General features: G+C 51.1%; 1 protein-coding gene across 4 annotated transcripts in view; it reads left to right on the top strand.

Moving 5' to 3' along the window:
• Positions 1-21,925, top strand: part of lmna (lamin A) — a 158,999-nt gene extending 137,074 nt beyond the window's left edge. For 2 of the 4 annotated variants that reach the window (XM_085978754.1, XM_085978753.1), the window contains exons 13-14: positions 6,916-7,383; positions 9,671-21,925. In XM_085978754.1, coding sequence (XP_085834880.1) covers positions 6,916-7,344 — 429 coding nt within the window. In that variant the 3' untranslated portion in view covers positions 7,345-7,383; positions 9,671-21,925. The remainder of the gene's footprint in view (positions 1-6,915; positions 7,384-9,670) is intronic. The other 2 variants (XM_085978756.1, XM_085978755.1) reach the window with 1 other exon arrangement.
• The last annotated feature ends 620 nt before the right edge of the window (positions 21,926-22,545 follow it).

Raw genomic sequence — 22,545 nt, 5'->3', positions numbered from 1 at the left:
CGGGATGTGGGCGCCGCTGGCGAGGCCGCCATTTATTGCCCATCCCCAATTGCCCTCGAGAAGGTGGTGGTGCCCTCTGAGTGGCACGCTAGACCATTTCACAGGGGCAGTTAAGGGTCAACCACCTTGCTGTGGGTCTGGAGTCACATATAGGCCAGACCGGGTGAGGACAGTAGATTTCCTTCCCTGAAGGGACATTAGTGAACCAGATGGGTTTTTACGACAATCCGACAGCTGAATTCAAAATTCACGAACTGGCCACAGTGGGATTTGAACTGCCCGTCTCCAGATTACTAGTCCAGGCCTCTGGGATTGCTAGTCCAGTAACCTAACCACTATGCTCCCGTAGACCCCTAATCCCAGCAACAAACTGGTTCGTAAAGGAAATGGAGGATTAAAGTAGGCTGTCTAGCCAAAAGCCCTCGTCATTGCTTTAAGCTCCCAGCATAGTGCCGCCATCCATTTAAACTCCCTGCTGCACTGACCGAGCCCTTCAGAGAACACAAGGACGGCACTATTGGAAAAAATCTGACTCAGTGGAGTCGCTGGGGGGTCCTGGCTTTCTCGGATTGGCTGGCCCTGCAAGACATTCTCACACCTTGCACTTGCCCCCATACTGAATGACATGAAGCTTGTCATTCATGTGAAAGTGACTTATGAAATGATACGGGGCGGCCTGCTGGTGGCGCTGTCCAGGGAGAGTATAAATACTCGGGCATAGGCCCAGCTTGCTCAGGACATTCTTTAACGGGAACTAGTGAAGGACACAACTAGATCTCCATGTTGAAAAACAGTTGATTAAAGCTTTGTTTAACGCTTAGACCAAGTGCCTAGTAGTTGTCTTACATCACGGAACTCCTTAAACATCTCCACCCGACACGGTTTAAATGCACCGGAGGTTTGCTGTGTTGTAACCTCTGGGTGAGCGCTAACCACTCCAGGGGATAGGTCTGAAATGGTCCCTCCCTCCAGGACCCCAACACCAATCCCTCCTTCCAAAATCAGAGTGAGGTTCCCTCCAATCCCTCAAACGACCGCAGCCTTCAAATAATCTTCCAGCGCCTCGTATTTATCACAACAGCACAACCTTTCTGAACCTGCCCTTTGCTCTCTGTCGAAAATAAGCCATTGGCGCCCATCGTAATCAGGCAATGATCCAGGCCACTGGTTTTTTTTTTTCCAGCATTTATTGCCCATCCCTAATTGCCCTCGAGAAGGTGGTGGTGAGCCGCCTTCTATGAATACAACTGAGGGGCTCGCTCGGCCATTTCAGAGGGCAGTTAAGAGTCAACCACATTGCTGTGGGTCTGGAGTCACATCTCGGCCAGACCGGGTGAGGACGGTAGATTTCCTTCCCTAAAGCGACATTAGTGAACCAGATGGGTTTTTACGACAATCCTGTAGTTTCATGGTCACCATTACTGATACTAGCTTTTTATTCCAGATTTATTGAAGTAACTGAATTTAAATTCCCCAGCTGCCCTGGTGGGATTTGAACTCGCATCTACGGGGATCATTAGTCCAGGCCTCGGGATTACTAGGTCCAGCAACATAACCAATGTGCTACCGTTCCCACCTTGCGCTGATTGATTTGGTTTGAGTATAAAACAAGGCTTTAATCAACTTGTTTCAAAACATGGAGGTCTAGTTGTCTTTCACTAGTTCCTGTTTACAAAATGTCCTGGGACAAGCCGGGCCCACGCCCGAGTATTTATACTCCTTGGACGGTGCCACCAGCTGGCCGTCCAGTGTTATTTCATGAGTCGTTTCTTCATGATGATGAGATTCATGACACTGATCTTGCCCGTGATGCACATGCGTCCGAGCCATAGCGGCGAATTCAAAATAAACAGCAACTCCCAAGAAACTGTAAGCCTGAACTAGAAAACGGTGCAAATACACAGCAGGTGTGTCGGGCCCTATAAAGAGAAGAGGCAGGTGGGCACGTTGGTTCCACCATTGCTGCATATTTGCAGCATTTTCAACTTACAAAACACTGGCATCCCCGACACGAGCCACTCTCGACCTTAAAGACCTTTGGCCTCTAAGGGAAAAAAACCCACCAATTGATGCAGAACTTCTGACTCACAACATTAACGCCTGAAAAAGAACTCCAGCCCCAGCAATTGCCATTTTAATTTTCTTTCTCCACCTGGTTCCATGACTGGCCACCATTCTCTGGGCAGCAGCACGGGCAAGTGCTCCTCAGCCTGGCCGTTTACGACTGGTCCTCGCTTGCGGGGAGCTGGGCTTAAGCGTCAATGGCAAGAATACCAGCCAACCCGTTAAAAAGATATTCCACTCGCCCGAGTCGCTCCACAGCTTTCATCTTTGCAGATCTCTCCAGTTAAAGTTCCCAGTCTTGGCAGAATACTGGGGTGAGGGCCATGCCCGCATGCCCGGGCACAAAGCGATACTGATAGAGAAGTGAGCGCTGAGGAATAACTGGAGCTGTTGCGAGGCTGGGCGTAGCTCAGCCCCTGCTTCTTTACCAGTGAGCCGAACACCGGGCAGCAGGTCCCAGGCAGGCGGAGACATAGAAACATAGAGGATAGGAGCAGGAGTAGGCCATTCGGCCCCTCGAGCCTGCTCCACCATTCAATGAGATCATGGCTGATCATCCAAATTCAGTACCCTGTCCCTGCTTTCTCCCCATTCCCCTTGATCCCTTTAGCCTTAAGAAATATATCTAACTCCTTCTTGAATATATTTAATGAATTGGCCTCCACTGCCTTCTGTGGTAGACAATTCCACAGGTTCACCACTCTCTGGGTGAAGAAATTCCTCCTCATCTCTGTCCTAAATGGCTTACCCCTTATCCTTAGACTGTGACCCCTGGTTCTGGACTCCCCGACCATCAGGAACATCCTTCCTGCATCTAGTCTGTCTAGTCCTGTTAGAATTTTATAAGTTTCAATGAGATTCCCCTCTCATTCTTCTAAACTCCAGCGAGTATAAGCCTAATCGACCCAATCTCTCCTCATACGTCATTCCTGCCATCCCAGGTATCAGCCTGGTGAATCTTCGCTGCACTCCCTCCATGGCAAGAACAACCTTCCTCAGATAAGGCGACCAAAACTGCACACAATACTCAAGGTGTGGTCTCACCAAGGCCCTGTACAACGGCAGCAAGACATCCTTGCTCCTGTACTCGAACCCTCTTGCTACGAAGAAAGGAGACGCTCCACTGGCTCGCACTAACCGTGGAAGGAGAGCTGTGCCTCATCCTTTGCCATCGGAGTGGGAGCAGCGGGATATTCAAACACACTTTATTTTTATCCCCACTAAGTTTTTCTTGGAGGGCAATCGGTCAGCCTTGCCCGTCTTTGCGGAAGCGAGTATTGTGAGAGAGCCTGGCAGCCTTGCTGTAAGGTAAAGGCCCACCCCCTCCTCCTGCCAACCCCCTCAATATTGCAGGTGAGTGCAACATTCTTGTCTGTATCTGGGCCAGTTCAGTTAGGGGAAAACTGCATGTGCTGCTGTGAAGGAGATTTGTCCCGGTGTGTTTTTTTTGGTACTCTACCGCCCTTTGCTTTGGCCCTGGCCTGCTTAACAGCTCTTCAGTGTAGTTGGCAGCATGGTGCGTTATCGAACGGTCTTTGGCAGAGTTGGGAAGGGGCTGTAGACTGACGGAAGAGAGGAGCCATAAGACTTATTATTTATAGGCATCCCAGACCAGCAAGAGAGCATGCCGGGAGAATGAGGGGGGGGAGGCCGGAGCGAGGAGGAGGAGCGGGCGGCATCGTCTGGGGGCAGGCCAGAATGGTACAGGCCCCCCCCTGGACCTTTTAGTAGGTGTTGCCGCAGCCCCGATGGGCCCGTCCTGTCGCAGCAGGTAACTCGGTGCCTGGTGCGCTGGGGCTCGCGAGCGAAAGGGATCATCGCGCGCCCCAGCGGGAGACGCTTAAGCTGGTCTTTTTTGTGAACGGCAGCTTTTTTTTTTGGACGGAGGTGAGGCGCCCCCCTCCCCCCTTGTCTGACCACGTTTAAGGGCGGCCGGAGACGGCCCGATCGTTCCCGGTGCTCAGGCGGGGAATTGGAATAGCCGCAAAGACGCCACAGAAAATGACTGTTCCAGAGCCTTGGAAGGGAAGGACAGAAACCCGCCCCAAATCCTGAAGAGCAGGTACATACCGAGACCAAAATAACAACAGAAAACGCTGGGAAAACTCAGCGGGCCAGGGCAACATCCGTGGAGAGAGAAATAGAGTCAACGTTTCAGGTCGAAACCCTTCGTCAGAACTGAGAGTAAAGGCAGGAAATGAAACGGATGAAAAAGCAAGTTCGGGGGCTGGGAAATGGGGGAGGGGATGAAAGAACAAAGGGGAAGGTCAGGGAGAGGTGAAGAGATATTCAAGGTGAGACGAGATGGTAATGGGACAGGTAAAGAGACAAACAATGGCTCTAGATGAAGTGTGAAATGCACTGGCAGAGTGAGAGACAGCTGCCATGTGGGAGAGAGAAAAATGGAAAAGGCACAAACCAAAAGTGTGGATAAAAAATATATAAAAATATAATAGGGGCCGAGGTTATGATCTGAAATTATTGTACTCGATATTGAGTCCAGAAGGCTGTAAAGTGCCTAATCAGAAGATGAGGTGCTGTTCCTTGACGAAGGGTCATCGACCTGAAACGTTGACTCTATTTCTCTCTCCTCGGATGTTGCCCTGGCCTGCTGAGTTTTTCCAGCGTTTTCTGTTGTTATTTCGGATTTCCAGCATCCGCAGTATTTTGCTATCATACTGAGACTAAGCCCACCTTTACAGTCATGAAAGAGGAGGCCATCCACAGGATGGTTGAACAAGGTGGGAAACCACCGTGCCCAGGAGGAGGCCGGCCCATTCCTCAGTTCAACACCAGGTCCAGGAAACAGCGGGGAACCAGCGTTGGGATCTGAAAGAGTGCTCACGGGAGCCTGGCAAGGAGATGAGGGACACCGTGGCCGCAATGATCGTAGGATCGCAAGCGGAGAAGGTGGTGTCAAACCACCCCACCCCCCCCACCCCACCCCGAGGCAGCTCAAAGCGACGGGCCGGAAGACCACGGGACCAGTTTGCTGAAATGGAGCAGGCCTATCTCCTGCAGATGTCAGAAGGACCAAGGGGACATGGAGCGTGACATCCCCGTGCCAGTCTTGCCCCACTGCCAGAGCTGGACTGGAAGGCTGCCTAGTTGGCCAACTGCCTGCGTCAGATCGGGAAGCTGGCAGACCCAGTGCAGATATCGGCACATGGTGTCACGAAGGAAGGAGTAGCCCCGACCTGGGCGTGAGGTGTTCCCGGGCTCCGTGCTGGGAACAGGAGGAAGCGTCGGCCCAGAGAACGAAAAGCAAAGCATCCCCCTTGATACCGCGGGCTGATTGGATGCAGCAGCAATGGCAAGGCCCTGTGTTGGAGAGGGACGTCAACTATGGAAGTGGACGATGGGAGTCACCTGATCTTATGAAGCTACTAAGCCAGTGGTATCGGTCGGAATTGCATCAACAGCTCCGTATGGACTGATACGGAAGTGGCAGAACCTTAGCCCAATCGCCAGTTGTTATCAGCAAGGAATAAAGAACTTGCGTTCAGGCTTGGGCTAATAAGTGGCAGGTAACATTCGTGCCACAGAAGTGCCAGGCAATGACTATCTCCAACAAGCGAGAGTCTCGCCACCGCCCCTTGACATTCAACGGCATTACCATCGCCGAATCCCCCACCATCAACATCCTGGGGGTCACCATTGACCAGAAACTTAACTGGACCAGTGACATAAATACTGTGGCAAGAGCAGGTCGGAGGCTGGGTATTCTGCGGCGAGTGTCTCACCTCTCGACTCCCCAAAGCCTTTCCACCATCTACAAGGCACAAGTCAGGAGTGTGATGGAATACTCTCCGCTTGCCTGGATGAGTGCAGCTGCAACAACACTCAAGAAGCTCAACATGATCCAGGACAAAGCAGCCCGTTTGATTGGCACCCCATCCACCACCTTAAACATTCACTCCCTCCACCACCGGCGCACCGTGGCTGCAGTGTGTACCATCTACAAGATGCACTGCAGCAACTCGCCAAGGCTTCTTCGGCAGCACCTCCCAAACCCACGACCTCTTCCACCTAGAAGGACAAGGGCAGCAGGCGCATGGGAACATCACCACCTCCAAGTTCCCCTCCAAGTCACACAGCATCCTGACTTGGAAATATATCGGCCGTTCCTTCGTCGTCGCTGGGTCAAAATCCTGGAACTCCCTCCCTAACAGCACTGTGGGAGCACCTTCACCACACGGACTGCAGCGGTTCAAGAAGGCGGCTCACCACCACCTTCTCAAGGGCAACTAGGGGACGGGCAATAAACGCCGGCCTTGCCAGCGACACCCACATCCCATAAGCGAATTTAAAAAAAATTAATGTAGTGCCTGATCAGAGATCTCGGGAACATCCCAAATGCTTCACATCCAGCACGTTATTCTTTTGAAGCGCCGTGCCTGTTGTGTCGGCAAATTCAGCCGGGCACGGTAAGATCCCATAAACGACGAGATACTTAATCTGGTTTTTGGTTGAGGGAGTCGGCCAGTGCGCTGGGAGGAACTCCCTGCTCCTCTTCAGGATCTCTGTTTCACATCTCACCTGAGGGGTGGAAAGGGATGGGGGGAGGCTTTTGAGCAACTGTGTGCGCACCTGGCCGACGGGAACATTTCCGATGTGGGACCCACAAGCCCAGCCAGATAAAAACCCACTCGTGCTAAGTGACGGGGTCTCAGCTCGTAATTAAAGGGGCAAGGGTCAGTTGAGAACAAGATGGCAGCCAATCCCAAGTGTAGTAGCCCAACAGCCCAGCCCAGCCCAGCCCTGCTCTTGTGTCTGCAGCTAAAGTCTGAAAAAGGGTCCCGGTACAGACAAAGTGTTGCGTAGAAACCTGCTGTTTTTCCCCCTAAACAGGTCCACCCAGAGCCAATGGTCACTTGGCAGCAGGACACAGCTGAAACCCGAGATAAAAGATGGGTAGTGACTGAAAGACACGGCGGTGAGACGTGCATCATGGAGACTGCATTCTGGGGTCGCCCGTGGTTCCAGGCCAGGCAGGATCCCAGTGTCACATTCGTAGACGACGCCCGAGACACCACGCGCCAAACGCCGAGCAAAAGCACAGAGAGCAGCGACTCCGTGGCCGGGCAAGGCGGACGAGACCGGGCGCCCCTCGCCGAGGCGGACTCCACGGGCCCGGCCCGTTCCAGACCGAAGGTGGCCAAAATGCGCAGCTCCCCGCGGTCCACCAAGGGTGTCCCGCCGCATCGGTACGGACAGCCCACAGTGCGCCGCACGAGAGGCGGGGCGACGTATTCTAAGGGTTCAAAGAACCGGAAATAGACTTTACCACGCACCTGGATGATGGACTGTTGTCTCGAAGTATGTATGTTTGCAGCGGGAGCACATCTATGTGTTCATATAGTCTCCAAAAATACTGGGATAGACAGGGAATCGTGGGGACACTAACTTTCCTGCAGGAAGGAGATGCAAGGTTGGGATATCAGGGCTGTACTTCCTTATTTACCTGACTTATACTCTGTGCTGGCTTTGGAGATGGGCAGCAATGCTGGTTCTGCATTTGTGACACTCTCACTCCGAATGCAAGAACATGAGAAATAGGAGCAGGAGTCGGCCATTCGGCCCCTCGAGCCTGCTCCGCCATTCAATGAGATCATGGCTGATCATCGACCTCAACTCCACTTTCCTGCACTATCCCCATATCCCCATTAAAGGGATCAAGGGGTATGGGGAGAAAGCAGGGACAGGGTACTGAATGTGGATGATCAGCAATGATCTCATTAAATGGCGGAGCAGGCTCGAGAGGCCGAATGGCCTACTCCTGCTCCTATCTTCTATGTTTCTATCCCTTGATTCCGTTAATATCCAAAAATCTCTCGATCTCAGCCTTGAATATACTCAACGACTGAGCCTCCACGGCCCTCTGGGGCAGAGAATTCCAAAGATTCACCGCCCTCTGAGTGAAGAAATTTCTCCTCATCTCAGTCCTGAATGGCCGACCCCTTATCCTGAGACTGTGACCCCCGAGTTCTAGACTCCCCAGCCAGGGGGAAACAACCTCTCCGCATCTACCCTGTCAAGCCCTGTAAGAATTTTGTATGTTTCAATGAGATCACCCCTCATTCTTCTAAACTCAATGACGGCGAGATCTGCACAGACCAGCGATATGAAAGTCAATGGGAAAGAGATATCCTTGATAAACGGAGCCTTTAGGAAGAACGACACATTCCCTGACTAACCCAGCGGGCACCTGAAGAGGTACATCCCGAACTAACCCAGATCTTACCAGGGTAGTCCTTACCAGGGTTGTACCTACCATAAACAACTTGTGAGCCAATGGTGTAGTATGTGGTCCCATTATTAAGATTTCCTTATCCCACCTTTCTGAAAAATTAGTGTGAATTGACCTGTTTGTGAGAGAGCTTTAAGCTTCCTGTTTTTTCTTAAAACCCTTATTACCTCGTATCAATCAACGCGAGCAGAGGACTGTGGAAAAAGCTCCCAGGGAGAGACCCTCCCTAGACCCGAGACAGCCCCATCAGATCCCTGTAGTATGGCAGAGCGATAGCCAGCATTCTGAAGGCCGCAACCATGGTTTTCTAAGCTTGCTTACGTTTTCAGAAACCCGAAGCGTTTTTTTTGGTGGTGTGATCCCAGAAAAGGGGCTGCATAGGCTGCTCCTCTTCCTAGAAACATAGAGGATAGGAGCAGGAGTAGGCCATTCGGCCCCTTGAGCCTGCTCCGCCATTCAATGAGATCATGGCTGATCATCCAAACTCAGTACCCGGTCCCTGCCTTCTCCCCATATCCCTTGATCCCTTTAGCCTCAAGAAATATATCCAACTCCTTCTTGAATATATTTAATGAATTGGCCTCTACTGCCTTCTGTGGTAGAGAATTCCACAGGTTCACCACTCTCTGGGTGAAGAAATTCCTCCTCATCTCTGTCCTAAATGGCTTACCCCTTATCCTTAGACTGTGACCCCTGGTTCTGGACTCCCCGACCATCGGGAACATCCTTCCCGCATCTAGTCTGTCTAGTCCTGTTAGAATTTTATAAGTTTCAATGAGATCCCCTCTCATTATTCTAAACTCCAGCGAGTACAAGCCCAATCGACCCAATCTCTCCTCATACGTCATTCCTGCCATCCCAGGTATCAGCCTGGCGAATCTTCGCTGCACTCCCTCCATGGCAAGAACATCCTTCCTCAGATAAGGCGACCAAAACTGCACACAATACTCAAGGTGCGGTCTCACCAAGGCCCTGTACAACTGTAGCAAGACATCCTTGCTCCTGCACTCCTGAGAGTGTTGGCTGCATTGAGCCCCAATCGGGTCACATCAAAGGGGCGAGGTGAGCGGCGTTGCATAGAGTCCCACGCAAGACCACGTTGGGCTTGTGCGCTGCGACGGGACGGACTGGGTGGGGGGGCGGGGGGGGAATCCCGTGGATTTGGGGCGCGCGAGAGGTCGGCCGACGTGACCTTATCGGGTGGGGTGTTTGGGCTGCCCGGCACGAATCTGGTTTGCCATTTTTGCTGCATGTGATGTTATTTTAATGGAGGAATTTATTTTAGCTGAAGCTGAAAGCTGTCCGTTGGGGCAGGTGGGGCTAACCCTTCGTATCTTTTTTTTTTGTTGCCAACAGGGTGTCTCCAGGGGTGATCCACAGAATTGCGCGATTATGTAATGGCCAGAACACTGGCTACATCACCTGGACCAGAACCTGACACACCAGGATTGAAGACAAAAAAAAATTCAAGCATATTTTGTATAACAGGAATTTTTTTTTAATCTTTGTAAGCATGACTTAAATTTTTGTGTTCATTTGAGACTCCAAGCGAGCCCCGATTTATAAAAAATTCTATAGAGCGATTCTAATTGAGGTAGACAGAAGCTATACCAAATACAGATCTATATATATATCTGACGTCCCATGGAGCGTTCCTCGGACACCGACAGATGAATTAAATTTCATTGCCTTACGTGACTCTGTGCGATCCGATTCTTCCAAACCAGAACGGCTCTGTTTAACCCTCTGAGCACTAAGATGCTTTGCAAGCCTTCAGTTCCCACCACCCCCCCCCAGTACCATTTCTAACGTGAAGGGGCCAAAATTCATCTCGGGCGGAGTCGGATCGGCCAACCGTTACACGCCCGCGTCGGAGAATCATAGAAATTTACGGCAAGTAAGGCCATTCGGCCCATCGTGTCCGTGCCGGCCGACAAAGAGCTCTCCAGCCTAATCCCACTTTCCAGCTCTAGGTCCGTAGCCCTGTAGGTTACGGCACTTCAAGTGTATATCCAAGTACTTTTTAAATGCGATGAGGGGTTTCTGCCTCGACCGCCCTTTCGGGCAGTGAGTTCCAGACCCCCACGTGAACAAAAAGTTCTCCTCAACTCCCCTCTAATCCTTCTCCCAATTACTTGAAATCTCTGCCCCCTGGTTATTGACCCCTCTGCGAAGGGAAATCGGTCCTTCCTGTCCACTCTATCCAGGCCCCTCATAATTTTATACAGCTCAATTAAATCTCCCCTCAGCCTCCTCTGTTCCAAAGAAAACAACCCCAGCCTCTCCAATCTTTCCTCATAGCTAAAATTCCCCAGCCCAGGCAGCATCCTGGTAAATCTCCTCTGCGTCCCCTCTAGTGCATTGACTGCAATGGGACTGAATTTCTGCCCCTAAGTATCTAAAGTACAATTGAAGCATATCTGCACACTGCGCTGGATTGAAGTTAAGCAACTCCCCACATTATTTCTAGTTTTTGTAATGTGATCTTAGTCCTCAAACGGTTAAACAGTTGGATGTTCTCCCAGCTCTCGTCACCTAGCCAATTGGCTTCCCTGCTTCCTGATTCGTTCGGTGAGCTTGGAGCCAGCCTCACGTCACTGCTGTCGCCTTCCGGCAAAGGAAAATGACCCAAATATATCCATAGCTGGTGCATTTTCCAGTCACGTCGCTGAGGTATTCAGTGGATTAGCACACTGGGAGATAGCTGGGGCTGGGCGTGGTTGTATGTACTGAGGCTTTAGTGCGGAGGTCTGCGCGTTATGTTGCTGTCAAGTGTGTGGCAAGGTAAGGATTTGACTGTGTGCGGACTTTACTGGTGGTATGAAGGAAGCTCTTGTACCAGAGAGATGGCACGAACCGGTATGAGGAGTTCAGTGCTGGCACCTGAGCAGTAGACACGGGGGGTGAAAGCTCGTTTTTTCCTCCCGTACTGTTGCCCGTACCTAGGCTAGAAACAGTTTCGGGTAAAACCCTGAATCGGTGTTACACTGATAAAGGTTCTGGAGTCTTCAGTCAAGTCTCGGGAGGGGTCTTGAGTTTGTGTCAGTGGTGACTGGTCCGGGTCCACTACTTGTACTGGAGCCCTCGGTGCCTGTACTGGTTTAGTACCGGTGCCTGTGCTGTGCCCAGCCAGTCTGAGGTAGAACGACTGAGGCGATCCATCACCCAGAAGAACAAAGCCTGTAAGTGGCTGCCTAGGAACAGGAGGAGGCCATTCAGCCCCTCCGCCATTCAATGAGATCACGGCTGATCTGTGACCTGACTCCGTCGACCCGCCTTTGGCCCCCATCTCCCTCAATACCTCTGGTTAACAGAAAGCTATCGATCTCAGAATCTGGAGAACAGCCTAGGCTCGCAAAGAATTAGATTTCATCAACTTTATCAACCGTCAAATCCTTCTGCCTTTTCCAGCCCCATTTACATGCAGCCCAATTTCATCCAGATCTCGCTGTGCAGAATGAATCTGTTTGAAGTGACGTTTGGCCACAGTACACGTCAGTCAGTGTGAGGTAGATGTGATGTATGTCTATCGTGCCGTCCTGTATAAAAGATTTGCATTTATATCATGTATTACCATATCTAACAGAAATGTCCCAAAGTGCGTCACCATGAATTGTATATGTTCTCTAAAGAAAGACGAGCATTTTTATCGCGCGTCTTTCCCCGCCTCGGGACGCCCCAAAGAGCTTTACAGCCAATGAAGTACTTTATTGTAGTCTAGTCGCCGTTGTAACTGCGGGATACCGTTTGTATTGAAGTTGTTTAAAATTCATGGGGCGTATAAGATGATCGTAATCCTTTAGAAAGGTTCTTGTGAAGTGCCTCTCGTACCTGGTTCCATCAACCCAGTTTGCTGTCTGTGAACCACACTCCACAGTCCCTCCATATCGATCTCAAATCCACAGTGCCGCCCAAGAGCCACATACAGACAACCGTGGATTTTGGGATATTACAGTATGCCAATATATAATCCTTAATTATCCGATAGATGTAGGAAACCGAGTGTTGAGGTCTCGGAATAAATGGACAAGTATCGCTTCATGGGAACACTGTCCAACAGCTTAACACTAACCGTACCTTAACACTGCTACCATTGCGCCTGCTTCGCTGGGTTGAGTGTTAGCCTTTTAATTCATTGACTTTATATCATTTTATCGCCTTTTGTTTCTAACGATTTCCAGAAAGCCCATCAGTTTTAGAATCGCTGAATATTCCAGCACTTAAATAGGCCATTCGGCCCATCGAATCCACCATTCTCCACCCCCCCCCCCCACACCCCCGCACATGCCAACTGGTCTAAACGCTCCCCTGACTCCTCCCAACACCCTTTAATGCTTGCTTAGGCAGTCCCTCGGAACCGAGGATGACTTGCTTCCACACTAAAAATGAGTTCTCCAGGTGACTGATGAGTCCGTTGCGGGATCTACAGTCTCTGTCACAGGTGGGGCAGACGGTGGTTGAAGGGGCGGGTGGGTGTGGGGTGCGTGGGTTGACGTGCGCTCCTTGCGCTGCCTGCGCTTGGCTTCCGCTTGCTCCCCGGCGAAGAGACTCGAGGTGTTCGGCGCCTTCCCGGATGCTTCTCCTCCACTTTGTGCGGTCTTGGGCCAGGGATTCCCAGGTGTCGGTGGGGATGTTGCACTTTTTCAAAGGAGGCCTCGACCCTTTAATATCCCTCTTCTGTCAAGCACTTCCCAGGGGCATGACTGCACTTTCTACCCTCCGAACAGCCCTTGGGGTTAACTGGTGGGGACACCAATCAGCCACATGCAGAGGGATAAGCTTGGTGATACCTTCTGAGGCTGTGGCTCTGCTCGAGTTAACCAGTTGCAAGCCAGGCTTGTGCCTCGCCGTGGGCCTTCACACTTATTACAAGAAAAAGCACGGATTGCTTTACCAATGACATGTAGATCGCAGGAAGAGCCTCTGCCAGTGCTTGAGTTCCGGCACCACATCAACCCATTGCAACTCTCACTGTTGGCAGTTGACATCAGCTAGACCAAATTGGCTGTTGTTAGTACCTCGATGATGGCAGACTCTCTCTCTTAATATATATAAGTTTTGCACTGTATGTTCTGCACGCCTTGTTAGGACTTCACCATTCCACGGGACACACTCCCGCCTGCAGCCGCACACTTCTGGTGCTGGGCTGAGCTCCCGAAAACTCCAGACCCCCTCACACATGCACACCCATCACCAGTGTCATCGCTGTATTGTCAGTATTCTCTTCATACACAGGACAGCAACTGTATATCTATACATGGTCCTCGTGTAATAGTTAGCGGTGCAAAAAAAAGCCTCTCGCACAATGGCGCAACGTCGAGGAAGCGCATGGGGGGGTGGGGGCACAGCAATGGTGCTAACAGTGAGCAGTGTTGCTGGAAGGAAGGCTCCTCAATAAAAACGCACTAATGGACTCTACTTAACATATATACAGAGAGAGGAAGTGAGCGGTGTCTACTAGTCATAGAAACATAGAAGATAGGAGCAGGAGTGGGCCATTCGGCCCCTCGAGCCTGCTCCGCCATTTAATGAGATCATGGCTGATCATCCAAATTCAGTACCCTGTCCCTGCCTTCTCCCCATATCCCTTGATCCCTTTAGCCTTAAGAAATATATCTGACTCCTTCTTGAATATATTTAATGAATTGGCCTCCACTGCCTTCTGTGGTAGAGAATTCCACAGGTTCACCACTCTCTGGGTGAAGAAATTCCTCCTCATCTCAGTCCTAAATGGCTTACCCCTTATCCTTAGACTGTGACCCCTGGTTCTGGACTCCCCCGCCATCGGGAACATCCTTTCTGCATCCAGTCTGTCCAGTCCTGTTAGAATGTTATAAGTTTCAATGAGATCCCTTCTCATTCTTCTAAACTCCAGCGAGTATAAGCCCAATCGACCCAATCTCTCCTCATACGTCATTCCTGCCATCCCAGGTATCAGTCTGGTGCATCTTTGCTGCACTCCCTGCATGGCAAGAACATCCTTCCTCAGATAAGGCGACCAAAACTGCACACAATACTCAAGGTGTGGTCTCACCAAGGCCCTGTACAACTGCAGCAAGACATCCTTGTTGTTGTACTCAAACCCTCTCGCTACGAAGGCCAACATACCATTTGCCTTCTTAACCGCCTGCTGCACCTGCATGCTTACCTTCAGCGACTGGTGCACAAGGACACCCAGGTCTCGTTGCACTTCCCCTTTTCCCAATCTAGTGCCGTTCAGATAATAATCTGTCTTCCTGTTTTTGCCACCAAAGTGGATAACCTCACATTTATCCACATTATACTGCATCTGCCATGCTTCTGCCCAAGGTCTGTAGCAGCGTGGCCGTAGAAACGGCTCTGACTATCTTAAGCCAACTGGGAGTGCTTGATGCTTTACACTAAGTGCCTGAGATAGCAAGGGCGCCAATGCCAACACTTAATTCCCTTTGCCAGGATAAAACAGCACAATCACAAAAGCAAGGTAGGAAAACGAATTCAACCACAGCTTTATTCTCATTTACGTAGTTATCTCAAAAGAGATTTAAACCCCATAAAATCTTTTCTTTTTGGTACATAGACGCCGCGCACAGTCAGAGCTTCTCGTCGTAGACGAGGTTTATCTGTTCCTTTCTGGACGGGGCCACTGCTGTGGTTGCCTGTATCCGCAATCACCGAGTCTTTCCGTTATTCTAAAGTTGTCTTCTAAATGTTTTTTTTTTGCTCGCAGTCCTCGCTCAGTTTAGGGGGGGAGGGGGGGATTTCCAGCCAGGCATCTTTGTGGATAAGAACAGCGTCGCTGCTAGCTCAGGTTACCCAAGCTTGGCCACTGGGGAAGACTCGAGATCAAATGGTGCTTGTAAACCGGGGTGCTGATCAGTTGTAGTAACTGGCCGGGCGGAGAGTGTTTTAGTCAGGGGGACTTGGTTAGATTCTGTCGGGGGTGGGGACGGGGGTTGAGGTGCCATAGGAGCTGAGGGGGGGGGAGATAAGTAGATATCGAGTGCCTCAGTGCAGTGCAGGCTACACCTCCCAAACCCGCGACCTCTTCCACCTAGAAGGACAAGGGCAGCAGGCGCATGGGAACACCACCACCTCCAAGTTCCCCTCCAAGTCACACACACCATCCTGACTTGGAAATATATCGGCCGTTCCTTCATCGTCGCTGGGTCAAAATCCTGGAACTCCCTCCCTAACAGCGCTGTGGGAGCACCTTCACCACACGGACTGCAGCGGTTCAAGAAGGCGGCTCACCACCACCTTCTCAAGGGGCAGTTAGGGATGGGCAATAAATGCCGGCCTTGCCAGCGACGCCCACATCCCATAAACAATTTTTTTTTAAATAGTCTTGGGAGCTGCGCTTGTCAGAACGTATTCGGGAAGGACACAGAAGGGGTTGGGAAGGCGATATAATGGAGATTGAGTGCTAGAATTAATAGGAGATTGAAATATATAGTGTAGGGGAAAGATGTTGCTATTGGAATCTGTAATTTTTGCTTGGAGTAGCTGCTTATTCTAATGGAAATAATTGATCGGAATAGAAGAGTGCCGTGTAGGAATTGGGTAAAGATAGATTGAAGCGAAATAACAAAAGGACTTCACTCGAGTTGCTTTTGAGATGAGGAAGGGTGCCCTAGAGATATGACCACCCAGCCCACTTTTTCCCTCTTGGGACTAGCTGCCAGGTTTGACTCGCTCTGTGGAGCCTGTGTTTGGTACCTCGCCCTGACAGCTAGCAGGCATTGGTGTGTGCGAGAGATCTTCCGTGGCCACTGGGGCACTGCCCCGCCGGGCTGCTACCTCCAAGAGACTCCACCGACCCCCGAGCGTTGTGCCTGCGGGTTTCTTCATCGGTGGGAGAGGCTGTTTTTAATCTTCAGCCGGACTCCACCTCCAGGGCTGGAGTGAACAGCAACAGCGTGCATTAAACGCAGTAAAGGTGTCCCGCGGCGCTTCACAGGAGTGTAGCATCTGTCTGAGGCTGAACCACACTGTTCGCAACCTTGGTGTCATATTTGACCCTGAACTGAGCTTCCGACCACATATCCGCAGCATAACAAAGACCACCTACTTCCACCTCCGTAACATCGCCCGTCTCCGCCCTCGCCTCAGCTCATCCACTGCTGAAACCCTCGTCCATGCCTTTGTTACCTTGAGACTTGACTATTCCAACGCACTCCTGGCCTGGCCTCCCACATTCCACCCTCCGTAAACTTCAGCTCATCCAAAACTCTGCTGCCCCATGTCCTAACTCGCACCAAGTCCTGTTCACCCATCACCCCCTGTGCCCGCTGACCTACATTGGCTCCCGATCCGGCAGCGCCTCGATTTCAAAATTCTCATCCTTGTTTTCAAATCCCTCCATGGCCCTCGCCCCTCCCTATCTCTGTAACCTCCTCCAGCCCCACAACCCCCCGAGATATCTGCGCTCCTCTAATTCTGTCCTCTTGAGCATCCCCCGATTTCCATCGCTCCACCATTGGCGGCCGTGCCTTCAGCCGCCTGGGCCCCGAGCTCTGGAATTCCCTCCCTAAACCTCTCCGCCTCTCTCTCCTCCTTTAAGACGCTCCTTAAAACCGACCTCTTCACCAAGCTTTTGGTCACCTGCCCTAATTTATCCTTATGTGTCTCGGTGTCAAGTTTTGTCTGATAATCGCTCCTGTGAAGCGCCCTGGGACGTTTTACTAAGTTAAAGGCGCTATATAAAGACAAGTTGTTGTTGTTGTAATTGGGCAAAAATATGGACAGCGTAATCAATAAAGCCACCTTTGTTGTAGCTCACCTCATACCAAATACTGATGACTTTGTCTGCAATTTGCATGCAGTTGGTTATAATCATTCCAAAAAAAAACCCTGCTGCAGACTCCTTTGGTTGTTAACTGTAGGCCACTCAGCCCATCTATTGGGTCTCGTCGTTTAGGCAGGTGTTCGGGACCCACGCTGGCTTCCGCCCTCTGGATAACTCCTGCCATTCCCAGCAGCGGCTCTCCTTAAACAGAGAACGGGCGTGTGGGTGCGACCAGTGTGCTCTGACGTGTGGTGGGGTACACGCCTGCCTCAACCATGGCCAAATATTCAAGCGGTGGTTCTGTGTGTCTGCACCTCATTATCTGAAGCTCTGCTTTGCTGTCTGCTGTTAGGAGGGATGCCTATTAGTAGCATCGGTTTAGTACCTGCCATACACATGCAGCGTGCATGGCAAGAGCATCGAGAAGGTGTGCTCTAAACATTTGCCCATGTACTCTTTTGTGCTGACAAACTTAACCTAAAACATTAAAGGAAACTTAACAAATTAAATTAAAATTGTATTCCCAGTGGTGATGACGCACTCCAGTCCCACCGGTCGCGGGAGGCCTCGAGCGTGCCGACGGACATCGCGTGCTCTGTCTCCAGGGATACCCGGGCGCGAACTTGGCCGCGGAAGAGAGGCGGGCAGCCGGGCCACACGACCCGCCTCGACCACCCACTGCCCGGACCAGTTGATGGCCACTTTGGCCAGGCCAAGGAGCAGTCCCTACAAGGAGGGCCCCCCTCCGACCTGCCCGCTCCACCCCCCACCCGCCCCCCCCCCCCCCCGCCAGCCCCGGGTGACCAAAGATCAGGAGCGTGGGGATTGAAGTGCAGCCAAAGAACGAGGAGCAGCCCCTTCAAATAATGGAAGAGGGGCTGCAACCTCTCGCGCTCCGCACGGACGTGGAACACGGACCCCTCCTAGGCCGCAGAAACGGCACGCGGCCTGGGAGTCCGTGAACCTACTTAAAGCTTTATTGCACGGGACTTTCCCTGTGCAACGCCCTCCCGGCCAGTAGATAAAGGGAGGACTCCCGCATAGTGAGCCCCTTTTGCCAGCGGAAGGAGAATCGCCAGCGAGTGAAAGATGCAGAAAACGCCACCAAAAACCCGCACAAAATTCGACTTTGTAAATATCGCATCCGCACGCTCATCTCAGGATCCCGAGGCACCGCTGCAAGGGTCTTTATTGATGGGATCATATCGCTGGAGCGTCCGAGCGAAAGGCCGCACATGTAACTGGCGCTTGAGCGCTCCGGGGATATTTGAAGAATGCCGAATGGAGAAGTCAAAAATGTTCTCTCCGCCCGCCTATATCAACCCCTTACTCTGTACGTTTCAAGAAAAGAAACCTTATTTAGCCTTTACTCAGAGGAGGTTCTCCTAAAGAGTATTAATTGTATAAGAACATAAGAAATAGGAGCAGGAGTAGGCCAATCGGCCCCTCGAGCCTGCTCCGCCATTCAATAAGATCATGGCTGACCTGATCCTAACCGCCAATCCACTATCACTGAACCATCTCCTGAATCTAACAGAATTAGACACACGAAATAGGAGCAGGATCAGGCTACACGGCCCCTGGGACCGCTCCGCTACCCACAGGGCCATGACCGATCTGAACCTAGACTCATGTCCAAATTCCTGCCCGCTCCCCGTAACCCTTAATTCCCTTTACTTCTAGGAAACTGTCTATTTCTGTTTTAAATTTATGTAATGATGTAGCTTCTACAGCTTTTTGGGGCAGCATATTCCATGGACCTACCACCCTCTGAGTGAAGTAGTTCCTCCTCATCTCAGTTTTGAAAGAGCAGCCCCTTATTCTAAGACTATGCAGCCTAGTTCTAGTTTCACCCATCATCGGGAACATCCTCCCCGCACCCACCCGATCCAACCCCTTCACAATCTTATATGTTTCAATAAGATCGCCTCTCATTCTTCTGAACTCCAATGAGTAGAGTCCCAATCTACTCAACCTCTCCTCATATGTCCATCTCCTTGGTGCTGAGCAATGCTGAGCTGCAGGGACCCCTGTACAATCAGATTCAGCAGGAGAGTAGAGATAGGAAGGACAATGGTCTGAAGATTGGAGGCTGGAAGTGCTGATGTTAATCACGTGGTGGCCAGTTGTCTTCTTCCGTATGGTCGTAGCAAAGCAAATCAGATGTCTCTATCTAAGTCAGATATCCAGGTCAAACGAGGTGTAACCGCGTGGATATCTCGTAGGCTGCCTGTGAATTTCCTCAGGGCAGTGCTCGATGATGTGCCCCAGGGTCTGATCAGGAGCTCCACACTCACATGGTGGGGACGCTTTAATCTTCCATCTATGGAGAAGGTAGCAGCATCTACCATGACCGGTTCTGAGGCGGTTGTCCACTGTTTGCGAGGGAGATCTGATCCTTCAGGTTGTACTGTGGGCTCCTCTGTAAGGAATCCATTCCGTACGTCGCAGTTCTTCCAAGCATTTCGCCATCGGTCATCAAGGCTGAGGGGAGATCGCTGAGCGATGGCCTCTTTGTTTGGTTTTCAGCCTTGCTGTTGTTGTCCGAGTGGGATTTTCCAACCCCCTTGTTTACAATCCATTTTCACATATTACTCACCCGTGCCTCTTTTGAGGAGTGGCCTGAAGAACAAGAACACTCTTCTGGTCCTCTGCTGTAGACCACCAAAGGATGTACTCCAACGGATGAATTCACCCTAGACAGAGGAGAAGGTCTGGGTGATGCAAGGTGTTCAAACACTGAGCATTCTACACCAGGACCTTCTCCCAGAGGGACAACCTTGTTTCGGTCCAGCTCATGGCAAACGCTTATAGCACAAAGTTACACAGAGTTTACAGCACAGAAACAGGCCATTCAGCCCAACTGGTCCGTGCCGGTGTTTATGCTCCACACCAGCCTCCTCCCACCCCTCCATCTCACCCCATCAACACATCCTTCTATTCCTTTCTCCCTCATGTGCTTATCTCGCTTCCCCTTAAATGCATATAAATTCCCCTTGTAGCTCAGCCTTGCCTTATACCAGTAGCTGTTACAGTGCAGAAGGCAATCGTTTCAAGACAGGCTGCCGAGGTATCTCCTCGTTGGTAAACAGACTGTGCAAGAGGAATCATTCCTCTGCATCCTTATTGTTGTTTCTGAATCACTTGTTTGAAACGTTTTATTCACTCTTGGGCCCAACACTGACACGGTTGTGTTTATTGGCCATCCCGCGTTGCCCTCAATGGGGGGTGATGGTGTTGTAAATGGCCACAGCACCAGCGACACTGGGGCAGTGCCAGCAATTCCGCACTCACTCTGCCTCAATCGCTCCCGAGGAAGGCTTGGCTTGGCTGTTGCCCCGCAAAGCTCCCCCTGGAAGATGAGGCCCTCCCTCAAACTAATTTCGCCAAGTCCCAGAACAAACAAAGTGCCGCAGGAAAATCCGTACCGCGTACGACTTTCCGCTGTTTACCCCGGCTGTATCACAGGTACTTAAGCAGGCGAGTAAACCCCCACCAAACACAAATTGCTGCTGTCAATCCCTGGGCCGCTGGCAAGATTGGAAGGGGAGGGGCGGGGGGGGAACGCCACATTTGCGAAGGAGATGCTGATTTGAATACCAGGCTCAGTGACCCAGTGCTGAAGGCAGGTATCTGAAAACAGCTTTGTGAGATTGCTCGACTGATACTATCCCCGAGGATGAGAAGGGCTGGCAACCTCAACGTTCGGCCAACACGCCCAGTATTTCCCAGTCTTGACGAAGGGTCTTCGACCTGAAATGTTGACTCTTTTTCTCTCTCCACGGATGCTGCCCGGCCTGCTGAGTGTTACCAGCATTTTCTGTTGTTATTTCAGTATTTCCCTAAATCGACTTCTTCTTCAGCAAGAAGCTGTTACTTGAATGTTAAATTCCAAGGAAATCAACCATACAAAGGGAGTAAATGGCACCTTTTTTTTCTCGCACAAACACTCAGCTGGTCTGACGCACAGAGGAGGTCGGCACCAATAGCCCACCATCCAACGAGGTGCAGTACAAGAGGGCAGGGTGCAGTAGAGACAGCAGGCGTTGGAGAAATCCTTCGCTCTCAGCTTGGCTGGCCCACGCCATCTCACACCTGCCTGGGGTGGGGTGTGGGAAGCCCCAATCTCATTTTCCAAGTCCTCGTTTGAATCCAATAATCAGGAAGTCCATCAGGTGGGAACCGCACCGGGCAGCATTTGCTCACTGCCCCCGGTGGGAACGATCCCAAAACCGCCTGCACGCTCCATCAGGAAGCGTGGAGATAATTCGGAAGTGGATGACTGGGCGTACTTTATTGACTCTGGTTTCCGAGTACAACCACTCGGAACGATTTGGAGACGGATTAACAATGACCCTTTTCACCGCCACCTGCGGTCAGGCGGTGCCAAGTCCTGTATGAGTTTAAATACTCAACAATTGCTGAAGATTATATATTTTTTTTTTTACAATTCAGTCCCAAATTCCTGTGAGGCTGCACCCGATCATCACTCGGAGGTGAAATATATTTTGAATCGTGAGAGTGAAGCTGCCACGAGCAGCTCAGCGGGGCAGAGTTTGCTCAGACTGAAGTAGTTTGTGGGAAGGGTTAGCGATGAAGACATTTTGTACTTTGTTTTTTCTGTACTGTGGGTCAGTGTGCACGGGCTGCTCGCCGTCTCTGATATGAGGTATTACTGTTTACCAGCGGAATCTATGCTGCCAATTAGACTAGTTTGCTGCAGGGTTTTGGCACAGCACTTGCTTTTTATAAGAATGTACATCTATGCTTCTGCCTTTTTTTTACATGGAAAAGAAATCTGTGCCCATCGGTGCTTTTTAATAAACTTTCAAGTATATCACTGATTTTAAAGCGTGTCTGGTCTTAATTCTGTGATTCGCGAGGAGCGGTCCATTGATGTGGTAGCACTGAGGTGCGCTCACGATTCCCCAGACAACAGGAAGAATGAGGACGGACCAAACGTGCATGTTGTGGGATTTCTCTCTGCTCCCCAAAGCAGACGGAGACGAGCGTGTACTGGTTCCAAGCGATCTTCATTCCGAGCCCGTGCAGGGAGAGGCCCTCTCAGTCTGAGCTGAGGCGGGAGTCTAATTTTTACATTCGTGCAGTTGGCTTAGATACAATTTGGCCCAGAAATTCGGGTCGGGGGCTTCCCGCGGGTGCAAGCCCCCCCGACCTGCACTTACCTTGCGCGCTGGCCGTTGAGCTGTGGGCCCCCGTGGGATTCCGATCCTGGGCCTCCTCCAGCTGCCGGCGCGCAGTGCTTGTGTATCCCAGGGGCGCAGTTAGTTCGATGCGTCCCCTGGGATCACGTGGGCCATGGAGAGCCAATCGGAGCAGGGAATCTGCATTCATAGATTTGACGGGAAGACCTGTCAAATTTATGAATACATTTCAGCCCCAAAACATCACTAAAACTTCAAATAAATTTATATAAATTACATAAAATAACTATATTAAACAA

Source organism: Somniosus microcephalus, unplaced genomic scaffold (assembly GCF_052327205.1).
Source record: "Somniosus microcephalus isolate GS21.2 unplaced genomic scaffold, FLI_Smic_1.0 unresolved_chr7, whole genome shotgun sequence".
Lineage (NCBI taxonomy): Eukaryota > Metazoa > Chordata > Chondrichthyes > Squaliformes > Somniosidae > Somniosus > Somniosus microcephalus.
Note: the sequence above shows the minus strand (reverse complement) of the source record. Positions and strands in the feature narration are given on the sequence as shown.